Source organism: Enhydra lutris, unplaced genomic scaffold, assembly GCF_002288905.1.
Source record: "Enhydra lutris kenyoni isolate GAN:26980312 unplaced genomic scaffold, ASM228890v2 scaffoldscaffold44, whole genome shotgun sequence".
NCBI classification, from domain to species: Eukaryota; Metazoa; Chordata; class Mammalia; order Carnivora; family Mustelidae; genus Enhydra; species Enhydra lutris.
Genome location: NW_019154128.1, coordinates 7,796,056 through 7,814,999, shown reverse-complemented (window position 1 = coordinate 7,814,999; position 18,944 = coordinate 7,796,056). Strand labels below are relative to the sequence as shown.

The window sequence follows — 18,944 nt, the reverse complement described above, 5'->3', positions numbered from 1 at the left end:
AATTGTTAAATTCCTTTTAAATATTATAATCAGTTACATAAAAATCGGTCTGGTTTTAACAAGGATCTATTCTTAGTTTCAGCATTTCTTAGGATTTTGCAACAAAGAGAGGAATAAAAAGGGATTCAAAGCAGGACATCGCCATTTACTGAAGACACTGTTGGGTTCAAAATTTGACCTCCCTTTAAGAATGTTCTTAATGGACCAATGTGTAAGCCTAACAGTCGGTATCAAATTGCATTTTGTCTGTTCCTCACTGCCTGAGGGGATCTTTCTGCAAATTCTATTTCAATCAAGGCACTACCAAGGGGAAGAAAACTATGACCACTGGCCTTCCACTCCTTGTATCAGTTTGTATTCTTCAGACTTTACCTTTCTCTAGAGATCTATTTCTCTACTCCCAACAAGATTCCTCAAATGTCTCTTCTGTTAAGTTCCTGATAAACACACCTGAAAGGCCCTGAAGAAAAGTGATAGAGGCAAAAGTTTTTCTCCAAATCGGTTTATATGATTCATCAAAACGAACTTCTTGAAATACATATAAACGCAACATAGACAATGCTACCTCTATTATGTACATAAAATCTTCTTATCAATACAAAAACTTAACATTTAATATAATTTTAAAAGGGAAAATCTATGTTATCTTACGTCCTATTCAAATAAATAATCTCATATATTAGCACTGCTTTCCCAGAAAAAAAAAATATTTTCAGAGCTTTGGGGGTACATCTGATATGTGAATTACAAATTTTTGTCCATCTTTTAGGGTTACCAGGGCTTCTTGTCCCACAGGAAGACTGAGTCTGACTGTGCTTGCTGTGGCCTTGTCCTCCAGTAATAGCTGGATGAGCTGCAAGGGAGAAATGTTTTAAAAGTCAAAGATAGAAAGAAAAGTTATTTCCTGTTGCAGGACCCACCATTTATACTCTTCTACCATGCCCTCACCCCACAGTGGGACCTCAAGACCTCAAGACCTTCTGTCTTTATTTGTTCATATTATGGGAGATCTTAATTTCTTTAAGGAATGCTCGGGGCCTGGTGAAGACTTCAAGGAAGGAATCTCAAACCTGAGATGGTGCAAGAAAGAGGGCCCAAGGGGGGTGAGGCAGGTGGGCTGTCTTTAGGAAAAAGAATGGGCCTGTTGTTTGTGAGTTGCTAAGATCAATCCATCACTCTTCCATTAAAGACACGAGAGAACGTGGATTCATTGTGAAAATCAAGAAGAAACCTGTGAAATGTCTAAGGGGCTCCATGTGGTTGCAATGCTCATTCACTTGGGCTGTCTTCAGATGGATACCAATCCCTGCATTCTTGGCTCAAATTCCCACATAGACTCTCCCTCTACCATTCATCAAATATACCAGTAGATAAGGGCCAGGGGGGAACCATGAAAACAGTCATTGGTTAAATTAACATTCAGTTGAGTAGTAATAGATTTGAGAGATTCACCGATTCTAATGTTAGCTTAGTGCTTGCTCTTGGATAAGCATCTAACTTGCCTGAGCAAGGTTTCCTATCAGAGAAACAAGGACTATGCTTTCTTTCCCTTAGTTCTGATGGTACTCAGATTAGCATATCCTTGGACATAATTACTTTCAAACGGATAGACACATATTTTCTTGGTCTGGTTTCATAGATAACCCCCTCCACCTTCCATAAGTGAATATATTTTACAAAGATGTACACAAGACAACTTCAAATGCAAGGTTAGTGAAAGTATTTCTCACTCTTTCTCCCTAAATTTGACAATAACCATCACCACCCAATGAGAGGATGTTTCTTCTCTCTCAAAAAAGTGGTCTTTACTTTTGTCCTATAGCTCAAGTCCCTTGTTTTTAAATATCTTTGCCATGTTTTAATTCTTGAGTACATGCCCTAAAGTGAAAAATACCCTAAAGTGAAAAATGTTTTTATTTTTTATTTCTTTATTTTTTATTTTTTTAATTTTTTAATTTTTTAAAGATTTTTATTTATTTGACAGAGAGAGATCACAAGTAGGCAGGGAGGCAGGCAGAGAGAGAGGAAGGGAAACAGGCTCCCTGCTGAGCAGAGAACCCGATGCAGGGCTCGATCCCAGGACCCCGGGATCATGACCTGAGCCGAAGGCAGAGGCTTAAACCACTGAGCCACCCAGGTGCCCCTTATTTTTTATTTCTAAATATTTTTTAAGTGACCTCTACACCCAATGTGGGGTTCAAACTCAAAAGCCTGAGATCAAGATTCACGTGCTCTACAGACTGAGCCAGCGAGGTGACCCCGCCATGTGGTATGTTTTTAAAAGAATATTCTTTATTTAGTATCTGTGGTTTTTTTACTTTATTCTTAAACACTCCTGGGCACCTTCCTATGTTGAATGTTGCTGGCGTGTAGAAGAGTGACAGATGGATATGGCAGTCCAGAATGCTGACGCTGGATGTTTTCATAGGTGCCGGGCAGCACTAAATTGTTCAAAGAATGAGGAAGCCACAGATGTGCAGCTGAATGGAATGTTAACTCGTGGCAGATTGAATGCAGATGGGACACAGAGGGTGTGCTTTTTTGTTGATGAGGAGTGCAAATGCTGAATGATAAATGCAATAAAAATTAGATGAGTGTAACTTTTTGGTGTTAGAGTGCTTAAGTCATTATAGCTAATTCAGCAGGCATGCACAAACAGAAGTAGGTTTAATTATTCTCTAATGCATATTACTTTGGGTTATCTGACATTCTTCTGCCTATATTGCTTTATTATGTAGTTCAATTAAGTATTTAATGTCTTTCTCTATTGTTTCCACCAATTAAATATAGGTCAAACCCCACTGCAATAAACTTTGGAGTTGCTAGGGGATTGGGTAGTGTCATGGAAAGGGGCTCGGATTAAGTTTCTTTGGAGAAATAATAATGATGACTAATGATTACGGAGTCTTACTATGTTCTTACTATGGTCAAGAATTTTGCAATGATTGACTTATTTAAACTTCATAATAGTCCTATGGAATTAGGTATTATTATTCCCATTTTGTAGATAAGGAGCTGAGGAACAGATAAATTAAGCAACCTAATCAAGGTTGTCAACTAAGAAGGGAAATTAGGGCATTTGAACCCAGGAAGTTATGTACTAGAATTACCCACTTATGTTCCCAAATCATCAGAGTCGAAGGTATTTTCAATTTATTCCCAAATTATTGCTTCTGAAATTAGAGCACGTGGTAGCACCTTCTGGGGAGAGAGAGGGTGCTAGGAAGGGACAGAGATCTATGAAGGTTTGAATCCCTACTCTGTCAATTATAGCAAGGTGACCCTGGAAATATTACTCAATCCTTCATGAGCTTCAGTTATGTTATTTGTGAAATGGGGGTAATGTTGGTACATCTCATTGGGTTGTTGAAAGGGTGCATTTAAATGTCCAACACAAGGAGCTCACAGTGTATGTTCTCTACCAGCTTTCAACTGTGGCCCAAGAAGTAAAAGTTTACTCCCAGTTACCTTGGTGACCAAGGGGCATGTCAAATTGTCCACAGTCTTAGCTATCTCCCCAACCAGTGAGTGGAGAGATATACACATATGAGCACCCAGCACAATCGCTTGTCCTGGCAGGGTTCCATAGAATGCTCCAGAGTGTATGGGCCAGCCCTTGTGGGGCCCTGTTTCGAGGACAGGGTACATTATCCAGAGGGTCAGGGTGCCCAGAGAGACATTCTGCTGGGCACAGCCTGGCCAGCTGGGTCTAACTGGGCCTCTCTCTGCCAACAGCCCTGAAGTACCAACTTGTGAATGATGCCCTGTCTCCAGCTGTTGCTCTCCTGAGGGGGCCCCTGCTTTCCTGCCCCTGCCACTGGGTCCCTGATTTGAGATCGGTATGTCACTATATCCCTATTTCATGCCTATCATGTCTGCTTCACTTACACACTCTCAGGGGAGGTGAGTTTCTTATTTATGGACACACATCTGAATCTACTCAACCAACAGCATCAATGGCCACTGGATATATGAACTTACTATTGTAAGAAAACAAAAACCATGGGCTTCTGGGTGGCTCAGTCATTAAGCATCTGCCTTGGGCTCAGGTCATGATCCCAGGGTCCTGGGATCAAGCCCTGCATCAGGCTATCTGCTCAGAGGAAAGCCTGCTTCTGCCTCTCCCACTCCCCCTGCTTGTATTCCCTCTCTCGTTGTCTTTCTCCTTCTGTCAATAAATGAATAAAATCTTTAAAGACCACTAACTCTACAGAATGCTCAAATACACTTCCATGATGAAAGAGGTTTGGGAAACACCACATACTCTATTTGATTCTCTATCATATTATATGTTAGCAGATTAAAGATTCTTATAAATCCCCAAGAAAACAAAAACCAAAGACAGAATTTGTAAACCTGAGAGGCATTTCTTTTGCTCCTGCTTACATAATTTTTGGCATTCCATCTAAGTAGTGCTCAGTAACAGGTTCTCTGGGGGCGCCTGGGTGGCTCAGTAGGATAAGTGTCCAACTCTTGGTTTCAGCTCAGGTCATGATTTTAGGGTCCTGGGATTGAGCCCCATATCAAGCTCCCTACTCAGTGGGGAGTCTGCTTGTAGATTCTCTCCTTCTCCCTCAGCCCCTCCCCTTGCTCACACTCTCTCTCAAAAAATAAATAAATCTTCATTTAAAAAAAAATTAACAGGGTTGTCTGCACACTGCAGTATTTGGAATGAGGGTTTGTTCAGGAAGGAAAGGTTCTTGGGAGGGTCTGGTTATTGTGAGGACTGTAGGGCATGGACAGTTTCAGGCTGTGACTCATTTCCATGAGCAAGACCACTGTTCACTCCGGTGAAGGGTAACGCTTCTGTCTGGATCTCCTGCCCAACTCAACTCCTCATCTTCTCAAAAGAGGACCAAACTTGAGGGTGCAGAAGAAACACTATGCAAAGTGGCTAAACTTCCAAACATGTCTATAGAAGTTTTAGAAATTAGTACTAAGGCCACTTTTTTTTTTTTTTAAATTCCAGGTACACCATCCCCTTCCTCCCCCACCCCCACCCCCAGCTTCCTTGGTCAACAGAGGAGTTTCAGTTGCTTATTCCATCAGTTTGGCTCCTCTTTCTGGCACTCAGAGAGGACCCTCCTCTCTGACCTCTGCAATCTGTGTCCTATTCCCCTTGGGGCGTGGATCACCCTCCTCTGATCTCATGTTGTGGGAGAAGAATGGACTGGAGATCAGGCAGGCCAGGGCTCTGATCTCTGTTCCGCTATTTACTTGCTGTGTCTTTGTGCAAGTCACTTAGCTTCTCTGAGCCTCAGTGAACTCAGCATGGTATGAAAATGATAAGAGCAGATACTCTGCAGGATTGTAAGACTTTGAGATAATGCATATAAAGGGTGTATAGTTTGTATTAGATAAATAGCAATTCTTTTTTTTTTTTTTTTTGAGATGGGGGAGAGGCAGAGAGAATCTTTTTTTTTTTTTTTTCTTTTTATAGAGGAGGGAAAGGCAGAGAGAGAGAGAGAGAGAGAATCTTAAGCAGCCTCAATGCCTGGCATGGAACTGGACACAGGGCTTGATCTCATGACCCTGAGATCATGGCCTGAGCTGAAATCAAGAGTTGGCCACTGAACAGATTCAGCCACCTAGGCTCCCCAGCAATTCTCATTTTTATATCTTTCAGGATGTACCCCAATTCCATCTTTTCAAAATCCAAAACACTAGAAGTGTGTTCAGTGCTTCTTTCTTAATTTAGTTAGCTCAGTTAGCCTAACCACACCTAGTAAGCTGTGGGAAGGCAAGACCCAGGCCATTCAAAGCTACTATAATCACCTCTGGCAAAATCTCCCAAAGCAAAGACAAACATAGAATTGTGTATTGTTGTCTGTACAAAGTGATCTTTATGGGCTTCGTAACCATGTTAAAGTTCTTATTTTGTTTGCAAAGACTGCAGAAGCTGGGGACCCCTGTGTCTGTACCTTATTGCCTGTGTCAGTGTCCACCAGGAAGCCCAGGACCCTGAGAACCACACTGCTCACACCCACGGAACATGGGCTCTGGCCCATGTGTTTCAGGGTCACCCGGTGTGGATCCACACTTGGGCTTTCATACTCCTGAGTTGGTGAAGAATCTGGAGGGTAGAAAGGGGCCTGGTCTGGCTGGACGAGAGACTGGTCATCTGGTAGCATTTCCTTGAGATTTCCCACGTCGTTGTCTTCCTCTTCCTCTTCTATGCATGACTGAAGTAGATGAGTCACAAATTCCAAAAGCAGCAAATGGAACAGATGCCAGGAGCCTACATTGAAATAACTCCAAATGAATAATTAGATAGACAGATGGGCAAATAAGCAGATTACTCTGAAACTACCAACTTTTCTGAGGCTTTTCATTCCTGTGTACTGGGGCCTTCTCACACCTGTAGCAGATCCTGGGGGGTCCTGGGCAGGCGTTCCAAACCCATGAACTCCAGCAAGGTGGCTTTTGGACAGAAAGCACAGATAGCTAAATAGCCTGAGCCTTGAGAGGGAACTTAGAGCCCATCTAGTGTGAGGTGGGAGAAAAACAAATCTGACAGAGAAAGAGGTATCATTCCCAGAGCTGGAGAATGTGCCCCTCAGCACCCTGTGGTTGGCATACGGGGCAGTAAGGGATAGGCTAGGAGGAGACATGGAGGCAGAGTATGGGAGGGAGCCAGCTGCGGATGGGGGGCTGGAAATGTAGTGCTGCCTTTCCCCTGTGGCAGCCTCCTGCCGAGGGAAGCAGGGAAGAGAGCCTGGCAGGCCTGCAAGGGCAGCTATCAGGGAGATCGTGTAGGAGCGACGGGAGGGCACGTGACACAGCTGAACGATCCAAATCCCAAGGTCTTTGGTCTTCCAGAAAAGAAGGATAATTAATGTTCAGCTGAAAAGTGAGGCAGGGTTGGGGGGAGGGGGATCTGGCTTATGGCTATCATTAAAAGATACTTTCTTTTTTTTTTTTTAAGTTTCTTTATTTGACAGAGAGAGAGAGATCACAAGTAGGCAGAGAGGCAGTCAGAGAGAGAGGGGGAAGCAGGCTCTCCGCTGAGCAGAGAGCCCAACGCGGGGCTCGATCCCAGGACCCTGAGATCACGACCCGAGCTGAAGGCAGAGGCTTTAACCCACTGAGCCACCCAGGCGCCCCATAAAAGATACTTTCTTAATGAAGGTAAAACCAGGGCTCTCTACAGATATAAAATGAACATGTGTCAAAGATCTCGTGTAAGTCATTTATTAAAGAGGAAGTTCGTAAAATGTTGCCAACTTGTTCAAAGGAGAATTCTAAGCACTGAACATAGACGGTAAAGAATTTACACAAAGATGCCCCACAGATCTGTCCTCAAGGCCGCAATCCATAGACCCACCTGACACGTTAGTTTGCACTTCCCTTGGGGAGAATCATTTGCATTATTATTGATACAATATAGACAGCTGTAAAATAACTCAAACACAATGAAAGGTTGGAGATAACTCAGAAGGATGTGTTGAAACTTCTGCCTATTTCAAAGGTTTTTTGGTCCATTTCCAACAAACTTTTGTCCATTTCAAAGCCTTATATAATGTTTGTTTTTGCCTGATGGATCTGGGTGGGATGGGATGTCCCAACCTGGTCTGGAATAAGCCTGATCAATAATCCCTGGCCCACTTAACTGTGTGAAGAGGAAAACCAAGTGTAAATACTTTTTTGGACACCATAGGGAGGTCCGAAGAGGGTGAGTGGTAGGGTTGGGGGCAACAGCTTCAGGGCTGGATTTCTTATCATGAGCCCAGCACATGAGCTCCACTCCATCACTTTGTTCTGGGAGAGCATTAGCATAAAGCAGAATCATTTTGGATTCCATGAAATGGGAGAGTCTCATTACTAGTGGGTGTCACCTACATGGCAGCTGACAGCAGCCACCCTCGAAAGAGTTCCAGAGCATTGGTAATACTGGTCTGCCTATTTGACCAGATAGTTTGCAATGGATGTTACACTTCGCTCTTTCCGCTCTCTCCATGCAATGGTGACTGTATCAATCGCTATTCGTGAAATTTAAATTTGGGTGCCCCAAAGAACCCATTTTTTCCCCATCTCAGTTGGCTCCCTGGGTGCTTTTCTAAAAACACCCAAGCACGCAATTCAAGAACAATAGGCGGATTCTTATACAACCAACCATGATGGAGTGGGAAAGGGAAGCTTGGTTAGACTGTTTGATGGACTGTCATGATGCCATTAAAAAACAATTATCGTGGCTTTCTATGTCTATGTTGTCTTTTACAAAAAAAAAGGTGAAAAGAGGGGAGGCTGGGTGGCTTAGTCCGTTGAGCACCTGCCTTTGGCTCAGGTCACGATCCCAGGTTTCTGGGATCAAGCCCTACTCAGCGGGGAGCCTGCTTCTCCCTCTCCTATTCCTTCTCCCTTTGTGCTCTCTCTCTCTTCCCTCTTGCAAAAATAAATAAATAAAATCTTTTTTAAAAAGGTGAAAAGAAGGTGACTGGATTCTATGTAGAACACAGATAACAGCTATGCTGTAATAACATTTTTAATTTCAAAATGTCTTGTATTCTCTGACTTACCGAAACTATCTCTGTGGCACAAAGTCATGGCTTTGCTCACGGCTGTGAGAAGGAAATTCCATCTTAGCTGGAAGCTGGCGGCCAATTTGATAAACTCTTCTTTGCTTCTGCTTGGCTATTCCGTTTTTGTGAGGAAAAAAATGCTGGGGTTTATGACAAAATCGGGAAGATCACGTGCCACAGATCACAGTTGCCACGCGCAGACGCTCCCACGGGGCCCAGGCGGGAAGGGGGGCAGAGGCACACTAGCCTAGTTCTGGTCTCCCCGCATCTCCTGCAGAGATGATTCCAGGGCAGAACCCTTTGAAGTTGGTGGAGAGGAGGAAAGAGGTGGGAAACTGGCCTACATTTTTTGTTTGGATCCCACACAGTTTTTCAAAAGTGGTCATTTGTGAAGCCCAGGAGAGAACTCCCACAGGCAGCACTGGGCCCACCGGGCAGTTGCCACCAAGAGAGCTGCTGGCTACTGTGTGCTTGCCAAGCCCGAGAGAGTGCAAATGCGGCTCAGGAGCCGGTAGTAAGGAAAGCAAGGGTGCTGATTTTGGAAAGCACGAAGCTGGCCACCACGCCGTGTGCATGACCTGAGGCCCAGAAGGTTCCACCCGGGCCTGAGTGGCACTAAACTGGCGACTGGTGAGATGCCTCCACAGGCAGGCTGTGAACTCCACGTAGGCCGAGAGTCGCCTTGGGCCGCACTTGCCCTGGATTACAAACCCACAGGATCCTATGAATCTCGCGGGTATGTGTTAGAATGAATGCCCCTAAAGCCTTCCTAAGTCTCATCGTGTATGTGGACCACACATGGGGCTCGACCGCAAGTCTCTGAGGAGATGTTGAAACTGGTGAGAAATGAGGGAGCACCCTTTTTCATCTCTGCTGCTCCTCCCTCTGCCCACTGTGAGTGCCCTGGTCTCTGGGAGCTGGTGGACCCCATCCAGGAGCGGCACCCTTGCCCTGTGGGCACCCGGTCCCCCTGTTGGTGCTTCTGCCCACCTAACTCAGGGCCCCCGGGAGAAGCCCTGCTCAATACACACAAGGACACTTTTGAAAAGCCTGGAGAGAAGTAGTCCTGGGTGACCAGCCCTCTGCACAGGGGTTCAAACGTAAATCCTGAATGCTGTGGTGCATTCCTCTGCTCGCCACCCACATGGCACTTCAGGCTCCCCTGTTCAGAAACTGCTGCTGAGCCGCAACTGCCCTGAGAACTGGGAGAGCCTACCCGTGACCCAGTGGGCCGGCTTCCTCTGCTGGCACTGACAGATGCTGGCCACTGGAGCCATTAGTCATCTCCGACATGCCTCAGGGCTTACATTTTCGCAGTCTGAGTATTTTATTGACAATAGCCTGTTTTTTGTCAGCCAAGCTGTTGTACAAAAACAAGCCCTTCAAAGGCATGATTACAAAAATACCATTTTTCTAACATGCCTCATTTGTGAAGGCTGAAGATATGGGGGTGGAGTCTGGGGAAACTCTGAGGGTTACATGGTCTAAAATAGGACGAGCCTCTTGGGCTGCTTCGAGGCAGGATTGGCATTACTGGGCTCATCTTGGCTCAAGTCAGAGGTGGGGAGAATACCCAAAACAAGGAACAGGGCCTTGAAAGCGTCTATGAGTGAAGCTGTCAAATAAACACCTGTCTCCACAGCAACACAACCCGAGACACACTTACACTGTTACCAGTGGGCTTTGCCAAAGCCCAATGAGGAGAGATGAAAGCCATACAGCATCTGGAAAGATTATCACCCAGAAGCAAAGGATGGAAACAGACACCTGCCAAGGGCTGGAACTGACTTTCAAGCTCCCTCCTGCAAATTTTTCTGGTTTATCTCTAAAGTGTGCAACCGTACTGTCACCAGCAGTCTTTGTGGCCTTAGGTTTACCTGTGCCTTTTCTCTGATGGGGAGGACAGGCAGGCAGACAGGAACAGGCAGGGCAGGAAGGAGAGAAAAAATGTGACTGGAGGCTTAACAGAGAAAGCCCAAAGTCGTGTTTCCAGCACAGGCCCTCCAAGCCTTAGCTCTCTGCTCCAGAGACGTCTGCTTCTTCCATAAATGGTCCTCCATTTTCTCATATGTTCATTCTGCTCTTGCCAGTCTCGTATAAACATTGTTCCCTTTCTTAGATTGCTTTAATCCTATTCACCTTCTACATCTTGTTTAAATGCCACCTCCCTCATCAAGGCCTTGCCTGACTGCCTCGGCCTTTGGGGGACAATGCCTCAAGGCAGGGCAGCCTTGGGCTGCCTTATTTGGGTCTAGGTTTTAATGCACAGCCCCCAGCTCCTTACCCACCACCCCCAAGGCACCACTGGGCAAGGGTGCCATGGCTTTCTCCGACAGTACTCTCAGCTCTCACAGTGCAGTTGCCGAGGCTGAGGATGGGGACAACCAAGCCAGAGCAACGCCCTATTCAAGTAACGCCCGAGTTTCAAGTCGACCAGAAGGACCAAGCCCATCTGTATCTAAAACGATACATCTCTGATTTTGTGAAATCAAGCCTGCCACTTGGATGGTTCCACAAAATACCCAGACCAACACTGTTTTCCCCAAAAGGACAAAATCCCTCTTCCTTCTAGACACTCTGGCACTCACCCATGCTCACCTGCGTGCACATGCTCACCCACCCTGACACTCACTGGCATACCGATGTTCACCCCACACTCGTGCTCGCTTGCACTCACCCATGCTCGCCCATACACACATGTTCATCCACTGTCACCTGCACTCATCTGCACAGACAAGCTCACTTGTACACACACCTGAGGCCACACACGCTCACCCAAGCGCATGAGCTCACCCACAAACACACACCGGTATGTGCCAGCCTCGGATTCCTGCCTTGCTGCAGAAGGGAGTGAGACACCACTTCCCTATCTTTAACACCCGCACCAGCCTTGACACATTTCTGGCCAGAGAAAACTCTTTCACTTCTTCAGGGCATGGGCACTGGTGCTAAAACACAGCTAGAATGTTCAACAGCCCCTTCTTCCCTTTAAAAAAAAAAGCACCCTTTTGTACCTGGAAGACAAATGTTTGGAGATTTGAAGACAGACAATTCAGGAATATGCTGAGATCTGTGGATGTCCCCAGCAAAGAAACCAAACTGCTTAAACCTGTAAACAAAAGAAACAAAAAGATTGCAAGCAAAGTAGCAGGATTTTACTGTCCGCATTTGTGTACCAGGTGACCTGGGGGCAACACTGGAATGGCAGTTCAAAGGAATTCCTTGGGGCCTCACACTCCTTTTGAACAAAAAGGATGAATTCTAAAGCTGGATTTGTCACCTCTGCTGTCAGCTGGTCCAGAGATACGTGGTCTTGCCTCTTAGGAACCACCTCTGTCACTGACTGAAATGGAAAAAAGTACTTTGAAATAATAATAACTACACCTTATAATTACACAGAACTCAGCTACAGATGAGCTCATCACACGATACAGACGTGAGCTCACCTACCCTTGCTGTTTCACAGAAGGGGTAGTTTATTACTGTCCTTTAAACCCAAGGTGGACATCAAAGCCAATGAGGGTTGTGCCTTGCCTGGGGCTATAAACTCAGTAAGTACAGACCTGAAGGGTGGAGCCCCAAGCAAGTGTGACGTCAGGACTTGGGTCCTTGCCTGTACAGGCAGCACCGAGCAAAGAACAGCCTTGGGCTCTCCCAACTTTTGGAATGCTGCTGTGCAGCAAGCAGAGATTAGAAACCCCAGGAGGTTGCCATGGCCTTGACTGAGGCTTGGCCAGGTCTCATCTGGAGGATCCTCCAGGGACACCTCAAGCATTTACCTACTAGACGCCAGCAGAGGCAACTAGAATACTGTCTCCTGCTGGCTCTGTGCCCTCTTGGAAGTTCTAGTCACAAGAATGCCAGTAGGAGCACAGGAGAACTGGCCTTGTGCCCTCCTAGGGCTCCCTGGACTCTGGCTAGGGGCAAGAGCATGCTTTGGGGGACCACCCAGAGCTTGGGGGAGAGCCAGTAGCCTGGAAGGGGGGCTTTTTGGGCTCCTACTAATGAGCCCTGCTTGTCCACATCGCTGAAGTTTGCTAGGTTAGGGGTTTACCTTCTCATTACCGGTTTGGGAGGGGAGGAGCTGGGATTCGGGACAGCCAGGCAATAGGGGCAGGGGTGACCTGACAACAAGTATGGATCTATTTAAGTATTTTAATAACCGGTATAATCCTACCAAAGTCAGCCCTACTTCAAAGTTAAAGAAAGAGGCTAGGATAACTTGTGGTGCATTTATGCACTACTGAATCCACGTATTCATCTAGTTACGAAGGTACGTGAGTGCTACCTTGTGCCAGCACTATGTTGGGTGGACCAAGATGAATAAGCCACAGCTGACACCTGAGGAAGCCCACAGGTTCTGGGGAGGCAGCTCTCCGCATAGGTAAGTATATCAGGACAGGGCCAGGCTCATGGAGGGTGAGGCTGCTGGACCTTCCCAGGCCATCCTGTGGAGAGTCTGGAATGCATATGAATGGAGCACAGCCCTCATGGCCCCTCCTGGTGACTCCTACAAAGGCCTAGAGATTCACCAGTAGTCTGGGGAAGGAGGTCATACACCGTCCACAGCTCTCCTACTGAAACAGCACCCAGGTTCAAACCCCTGAGTGAAGACAGCTCTTTCTCTCACTACTTTAGCTTCCCGGAGATGAAACAATGTTGTCAGCCTGCTTGCCGAGCTCTTTGTGGAAGGGAGATTTTTCCCCTGAAAAATATTTACAACTATCAGATAGCAAAGGGCAGGAATATCTACATATTTAATATCACTTGTTTGGAAAATAGTGAAATATGGTAAGAGCACCATGGCTAAACTTCACCTTGTTAAAAATAATACTTGGTGATGCTAAAAATAGTGACAGCAGAATCTGGCAAGGCAGGGAGCTAACTCAATCCATTTTGGACAGTTAGGAAAGATGCTGTTGAATCTGCATGTACAAGATCGATGCAGAAATGTTTTTTCCAAAGGAGACACTCCAGGTTGGTTTTCAGGAAGAAATACTGGGAAGCAACAACCACCTTCCTCTGTTCACTCATTCAACAAACGTGCATTAGCCCTGGTGGCCTGGTGGACCTTTCCTCACCCCTGCAGGCAGAGATGTGTGAGCAGATAAATGAGAATATCAAAGAGAAAAGTAGGTTCTACCTCTATTAAGAATTCACAAACTAGTGATGGCTGTGCCAACCCCAAATGTATCCCAAACGTCCCAATAGCGCAAGGTGCTGAGGGAAGATTACATTTCATCTCCGCGTGTGTCTCCAGGACGGCGCTACTTGGATTACTTGGCAGGGCTTTCTTGGACATGTCCAAAGTGCCTCGACTGATGATGGCATGTAGATCTGACTTCAAAACATTGACTCTCCTGTTATTTTTCAACACCATTCTCATAGTCTAAAAATAATGGAGAAGCATAATACTTCATTAAATCTTGTCCTTTTACTTTTGCCTAATCTCCCTTTTCCAAACAACTAAGATTTTTTAAAAAAATTTTTTGAGAAGAAAGAGAAGTAGATTTGGGTATTATCCACTAAAACTAAATCCTACATGACAACTGAAATGGGCAAATTGCACACATTCTAGGATGGCCTTTCTGAAAATCACCATTTGGAGTGCTTCTGCTCAGAGGCAGATGTGGATAGGGCTCTCGGGGCTTTGTGGCTCTTCCTCTCCCTGATTCTTGTTCTCTGCACCTCAGTCCACGAGCCTGAGCTACTCTAGAGAGCAGCATGGTGGCTCTTCCTAAAACTCTGCAAGGAGAGTGAGGCTCCCTGGACGCCAGTGTTGACCAGCTCTGGAGGGGGACTATGGGCACTCAGACACCGTCTCTGTCCTGTCCGCTTGCAGGCTCAGGCCATGAATTCAGCCCCTGGGAGCTGACTTCCTCAGCCATCCAACAGGGACACCCAATCCCCTCCATTTCTGGGATCCATGGACTGAGCAGTCAGTCGTCCTCAACCTCAGCCTCAGGAGCAGGCCCTGACGCTGCCTCCTCCATCTGACAGGGGAAGAGCCTGAGGGCACCGGGGGTGCTGACCAAACTTTTGCAAGCCATCATGTTCAGAAAGAAGATTCAGAGCAGCATGGCTCTAGAACCTGAGCTTGGTGCATGGGCTGGCCATCACCAGTGGACCCAATCAGGAATGAGAAAGTGCTGGAGATTGGGATGGGCTGTGAGCACAGGCAGGACACAAGCCTGGGAAACGTGAAGTCAAGGAGAGTTTTGTGCTGGGAGGACAGAGATGGTGAAGTGGAGGGCCCAGCAGCACTCCTCCAGAGCTGGGACCTATTTGGAACAGATAGCAGTGTAAGTGCTGTCCTGATTTGGTGGCCACAGGATTTCAGAATTACAGAATCTTTCTTTCAGCCCTTCTCTGCCTTCCTTGAGCACTGAAGCTACATAAACAACCCAGGAGGGAAAAGGTCAGAGCTAAGAAACCTGGTAGGCCAGACACACAGAGTCCATGGGGCCACGCTCAGGGTGAAGGGCTCTGTCTGTCTGTTCTAGGCTCTGCCATGATGTCCTTTCACCTCTGACACTGGCTGGCGCTGGTCGGCTCCTATGTGGGGTCTTCTTCTGTAACTTTAGAACACTGACCTGCTTGTTCTGCTTCTTCCTCCTACGGGGAAAACCTTTCTGAGCAGGGGAGCAGTGGGGTTGGCTTCTAGCTGAGAGTTTTGGGCACACTATGCTTTCCCAGTTAGTGGCCAACAAGGTCCTCCTGTCTGCCCTCTGCTTTGTAAAGGGATAGACACGGGCTCCCTACAGAGAGAGCTACCATCTGCTCTTAGGGCATACTTGCAGCTTTCAATTTTTGCTTTAGGAAACTGTTTTGCTCCCTCCTGTCCTTTAAGGCTGAAACCTACCTTTGCCATGTTGGAAAGGTATGTCTTCCTTCTTAGTCTTTTGACAAACACAGTCACTTCTGTTAAGAACAATACACGTGGCCATTATTAATACTGTAGCTTCAAGTTTTTTAAATAAATATTTTTTATTTATTTATTTGACAGAGAGAGAGAGAGCACAAGCAGGGTGAGGGGCAGAGGGAGAGGGAGAAGCAGGCCCCCCACTGAGTAGGGAGCCCAGTGTGGGGCTGGATCTCGGGACCCTGGGATCATGCATGACCTGAGCCGAAGGCAGTTGCTTAACTGACTGAGCCACCCAGGTGTCCCTGTAGGTTCAAGTTCTTATGTATACAGTGGGGGAGGGGACGCACAGCATAGACATGACTCTTTCCCGAATGACTAGGAGATGCTGGCAAGGGCCACTTGACTAAAACCACTCCCCCCACCCCTCCATGCTGGAATGTGATGTACTCCCAGCCTCTGATGTGCCTGCTCAAAGGAGCTTAGGAATTTTGCCCAGGAATTTTGAGTTCCCCCAACAAGGTCATCTTTCCAGGGCTCTCCTCAGCAACTGACCCAAGGAGAGGGGCCCGGGTGGCTCAATCAGTTGAGCGCCCAACTCTCGATTTCAGCTCGGGTCATGAGCTCAGGGTCCTGGGATCAGCCCCTCATTGGAATCTGTGCTCAACGGGGAGACTGCTTCAGGATTTTCTCTCTCCTTCTATTCCTTCCCTCATGCTTGCTTGCTCTCTCTCAAATAAATGAATAAATCTTTAAAAAAGAAAAGTGATCCAAGAGAAGGAAAGGGTGAAAAGAGGAATCATAAAGGGAGTGTGTGCGTTTATTCATCTGACAAATATTTATGAGGGACACTCGTGCAGTCTTTGCTCCATAAATGTGTGCTGGGTGTTTGCCGGATTGTTGGACAAAGGAGGGCAGCTGCTACCCTCTAGGGGCTCACCCTCTGAGGATGGGTCACCAGGAAGTGCAGACGCCTTCCCCAGAACAGGTTAAGTGCACATGGCAGTGAGAGCCACCTGGGGAAGAAGGAAGGAAGGGATGTGTGGGGGTGCAGAGGGGAGGGAGAGGTCTGTTTGGAAGAAGGTGTTAGGTGTGGCTTCATTTAGAATGTGCAAGTTAGGAGTTAGGGAGGGGTGAGGGCTTGGCGGTGGAGGGGATTGGGGGTTGGGAATGGGACTGGCAGTCTAGGCAGAGACAGAAGCAGGAATAAGGGCCTTTTTGGAGACAACCTGTCTTATGTTGCTGGGGAGCACCAGTGCAGGGGGTGGAGGTTGGGACAAGGATGAGGCCAGAGACCAAGCTGTAAATGATTCTGTATAGTGAGTGAAAGCCCATGGATCGACCAGGCAGCAGGGGCCATGGAAGGTTTTAATGGGCCAGATCACTGTGTAGAGCCATCACCAGGGGTGGAGGGAAGTGTGACTGAGGGGGTGAGGCTGGAGGCAGGATGATCAACTAGGAAGCTCTGAAGTAGTCGCGGGAAGGGACCGACGGAGACCAGGCTTGAGTGGTGAAGTGCCCACAGGAAGGCTGGAGTGCGGCTTTGTCTCCTCACTTCATGGACCCTCTGCCACAGCAAGTTCCAGACCTCATGCTCCCTGCAGCACCCTCTTTCTGCTGATTCTTGGCTGGCAGTCCCATAGCCCATGGTCCCTGCCTGGCCATGGGAAGATTCCCATTGTGAGTACTGAACACAGTAAGGGGTGCAGGGCTGGTGGGTTAAAATTAGAGCTGGTCCTGATCTGCGGGCACTCTGAGAAGACAGCAAAGAACGTGCAAAGAAAGCAAGGCTCAGCCCTGAGCAAGCTGGCCCAGAAGAGGAGGGCCCAGGTGGGGAAGACATTGAAGGAAGCTACAGGCAGTGGTGGAAAACCTCACAGAAGCAGGAGGGAGAAAGAGGTATTTCCAGGACCATAAACCATGTCTCGCACACGCAGGAGAGTGCTGGCATTTAAGCTGCTGTAGGCCTTGAGGCGACAAGCAACCTGGGGAATTAGTCTCCAGAGGCTACCACCGGGCAGCAGGATGAAAGGGAACATGTTCTAGAAAGTCAGTGTGGAGACTGAGACCACAGAAGTGTGAATGCCCCAGTGGCCCAAGAGGTGTGAAGAAGTTAAGGACAAGGGGGAATTTCTAAGGAGGGAGTGATATTCTTAGAAGCCTTGCTGGGAAGCCACACAGACACAAAGAAGCAGAAGAATATTGGAGCCAGAGCCCTGGTCAGTCCTGCGTACAGGGCCACCGAGCCCAAGGACTGTAGGTGGCCCTCAGGGGACTGGTATGAGAAGGCGGGTTTTAGCCACTGGATGGATGCAATGCCGGCCACTCCCCTGCCTGGGCCACAGTCAGCAGAACCTTTCCTGCACCTCTAACTCCCTGGGCCTGCCAGAAGCCCATATTAGTATTTTTAAGGGACAATGGATGGATTAGCAGAAGGACCCAACACTGCACTCCAGAAAAGGCCGGCAGATTTGAACCAATCAGGCCTTGTGGACTGCAGTTTAGCACAGGAGGAGAAGCGTTAAGCCACAGCTGAGGTGTCCTGCCTCAGTATGAAAGTTAGATCCTTCATCTACACTCACAGAATTGATTTTTTTCATTGAAACCTACCTTTGAGTTTAGAGATCTGTACAAGGGCTGGAAAACCTTCCAAGGCATTAAGTAGCCACAGCTTAAATTTCTTACTGAATAACCGGACAGACTTCAGGTACTGAATAGAAACATCTTCCAAAAAGTCATGAAGGAGAATGTCCTCAATTCCCTGCAACAGAATTATCAAGAGGTGGTAACTGCCGGCCACAGTAGACATCCTCTAGTTCTAAGTGGTCACGCTCAGCCGGCCACAAACTCAGAGAGAAAGCTACCACGCAGCACTTGCCACTGCTCAGTGTGTGGGGTGTGCAGCCAGAATGGGATTTTTTTTTCCAAAGATCTTCAAATATTGATAATTGATTCCAAATTTTCAGAAACACTATTTTAGCCCATAGGAGGCAGATCAAACCCAACTACATAAGGGCTGAACCCAGACTCCAGTCTTCAACCTTTGTGTTAAACACGTCGAAGCTCTAGGTTGTTTCCTAAAAAATAATGAAGTAAGAGGTAAAGGTTCATGACCAGATTCAGAACCACAGAAATTATATATAACTGATCCTCCAAATAACAATAATCATTCTGGTGGTCGAGTGTTTAAAAAAAAGCAGTGAGAAAACCTGGCACTTCTGTATATTCCAAAACAATTATTCCAGTTACTCATTTTAAAGATTTCTTTTGTTGAAGTTACCAGAGAAAGAACTTTGACTCAGTGCAGGGCTCACTAATCCCTGGAACCATAGGTCACCAGGTGCACTGGCTTTTTCTTTCTATGAGGTGACTCTTGCTGAATTCATAAAGAAAAGCTGAGTTTCAGGGAAAGATCAAAAGGATCCATCAACATCATGATTTATTCCTTAGAGGGCCTGAAGTCCCCGGAGCCTGCAGAACAGGAGGGCTGCAGTTCTAACCCCAGCATCTGGTAACAGTTTCTGGAAAGGACACAAACCGGCAAGGCAAGCAAAGGTCTTCCT

General features: G+C 46.9%; 1 protein-coding gene across 1 annotated transcript in view; it reads right to left on the bottom strand.

Annotated features, from left to right (window-relative positions):
- Positions 1 to 632: 632 nt before the first annotated feature.
- Positions 633 to 18,944, bottom strand: part of LOC111155948 (RFX family member 8, lacking RFX DNA binding domain) — a 56,477-nt gene continuing 38,165 nt past the window's right edge. The window contains exons 5-11 of the mRNA XM_022516431.1: positions 17,992 to 18,142; positions 15,382 to 15,440; positions 13,755 to 13,908; positions 11,534 to 11,628; positions 8,517 to 8,631; positions 5,922 to 6,238; positions 633 to 853 (exon numbers count right to left, since the gene is read on the bottom strand). Of these exons, the coding sequence (XP_022372139.1) occupies positions 713 to 853; positions 5,922 to 6,238; positions 8,517 to 8,631; positions 11,534 to 11,628; positions 13,755 to 13,908; positions 15,382 to 15,440; positions 17,992 to 18,142 (1,032 nt within the window). The 3' untranslated portion in view covers positions 633 to 712. The remainder of the gene's footprint in view (positions 854 to 5,921; positions 6,239 to 8,516; positions 8,632 to 11,533; positions 11,629 to 13,754; positions 13,909 to 15,381; positions 15,441 to 17,991; positions 18,143 to 18,944) is intronic.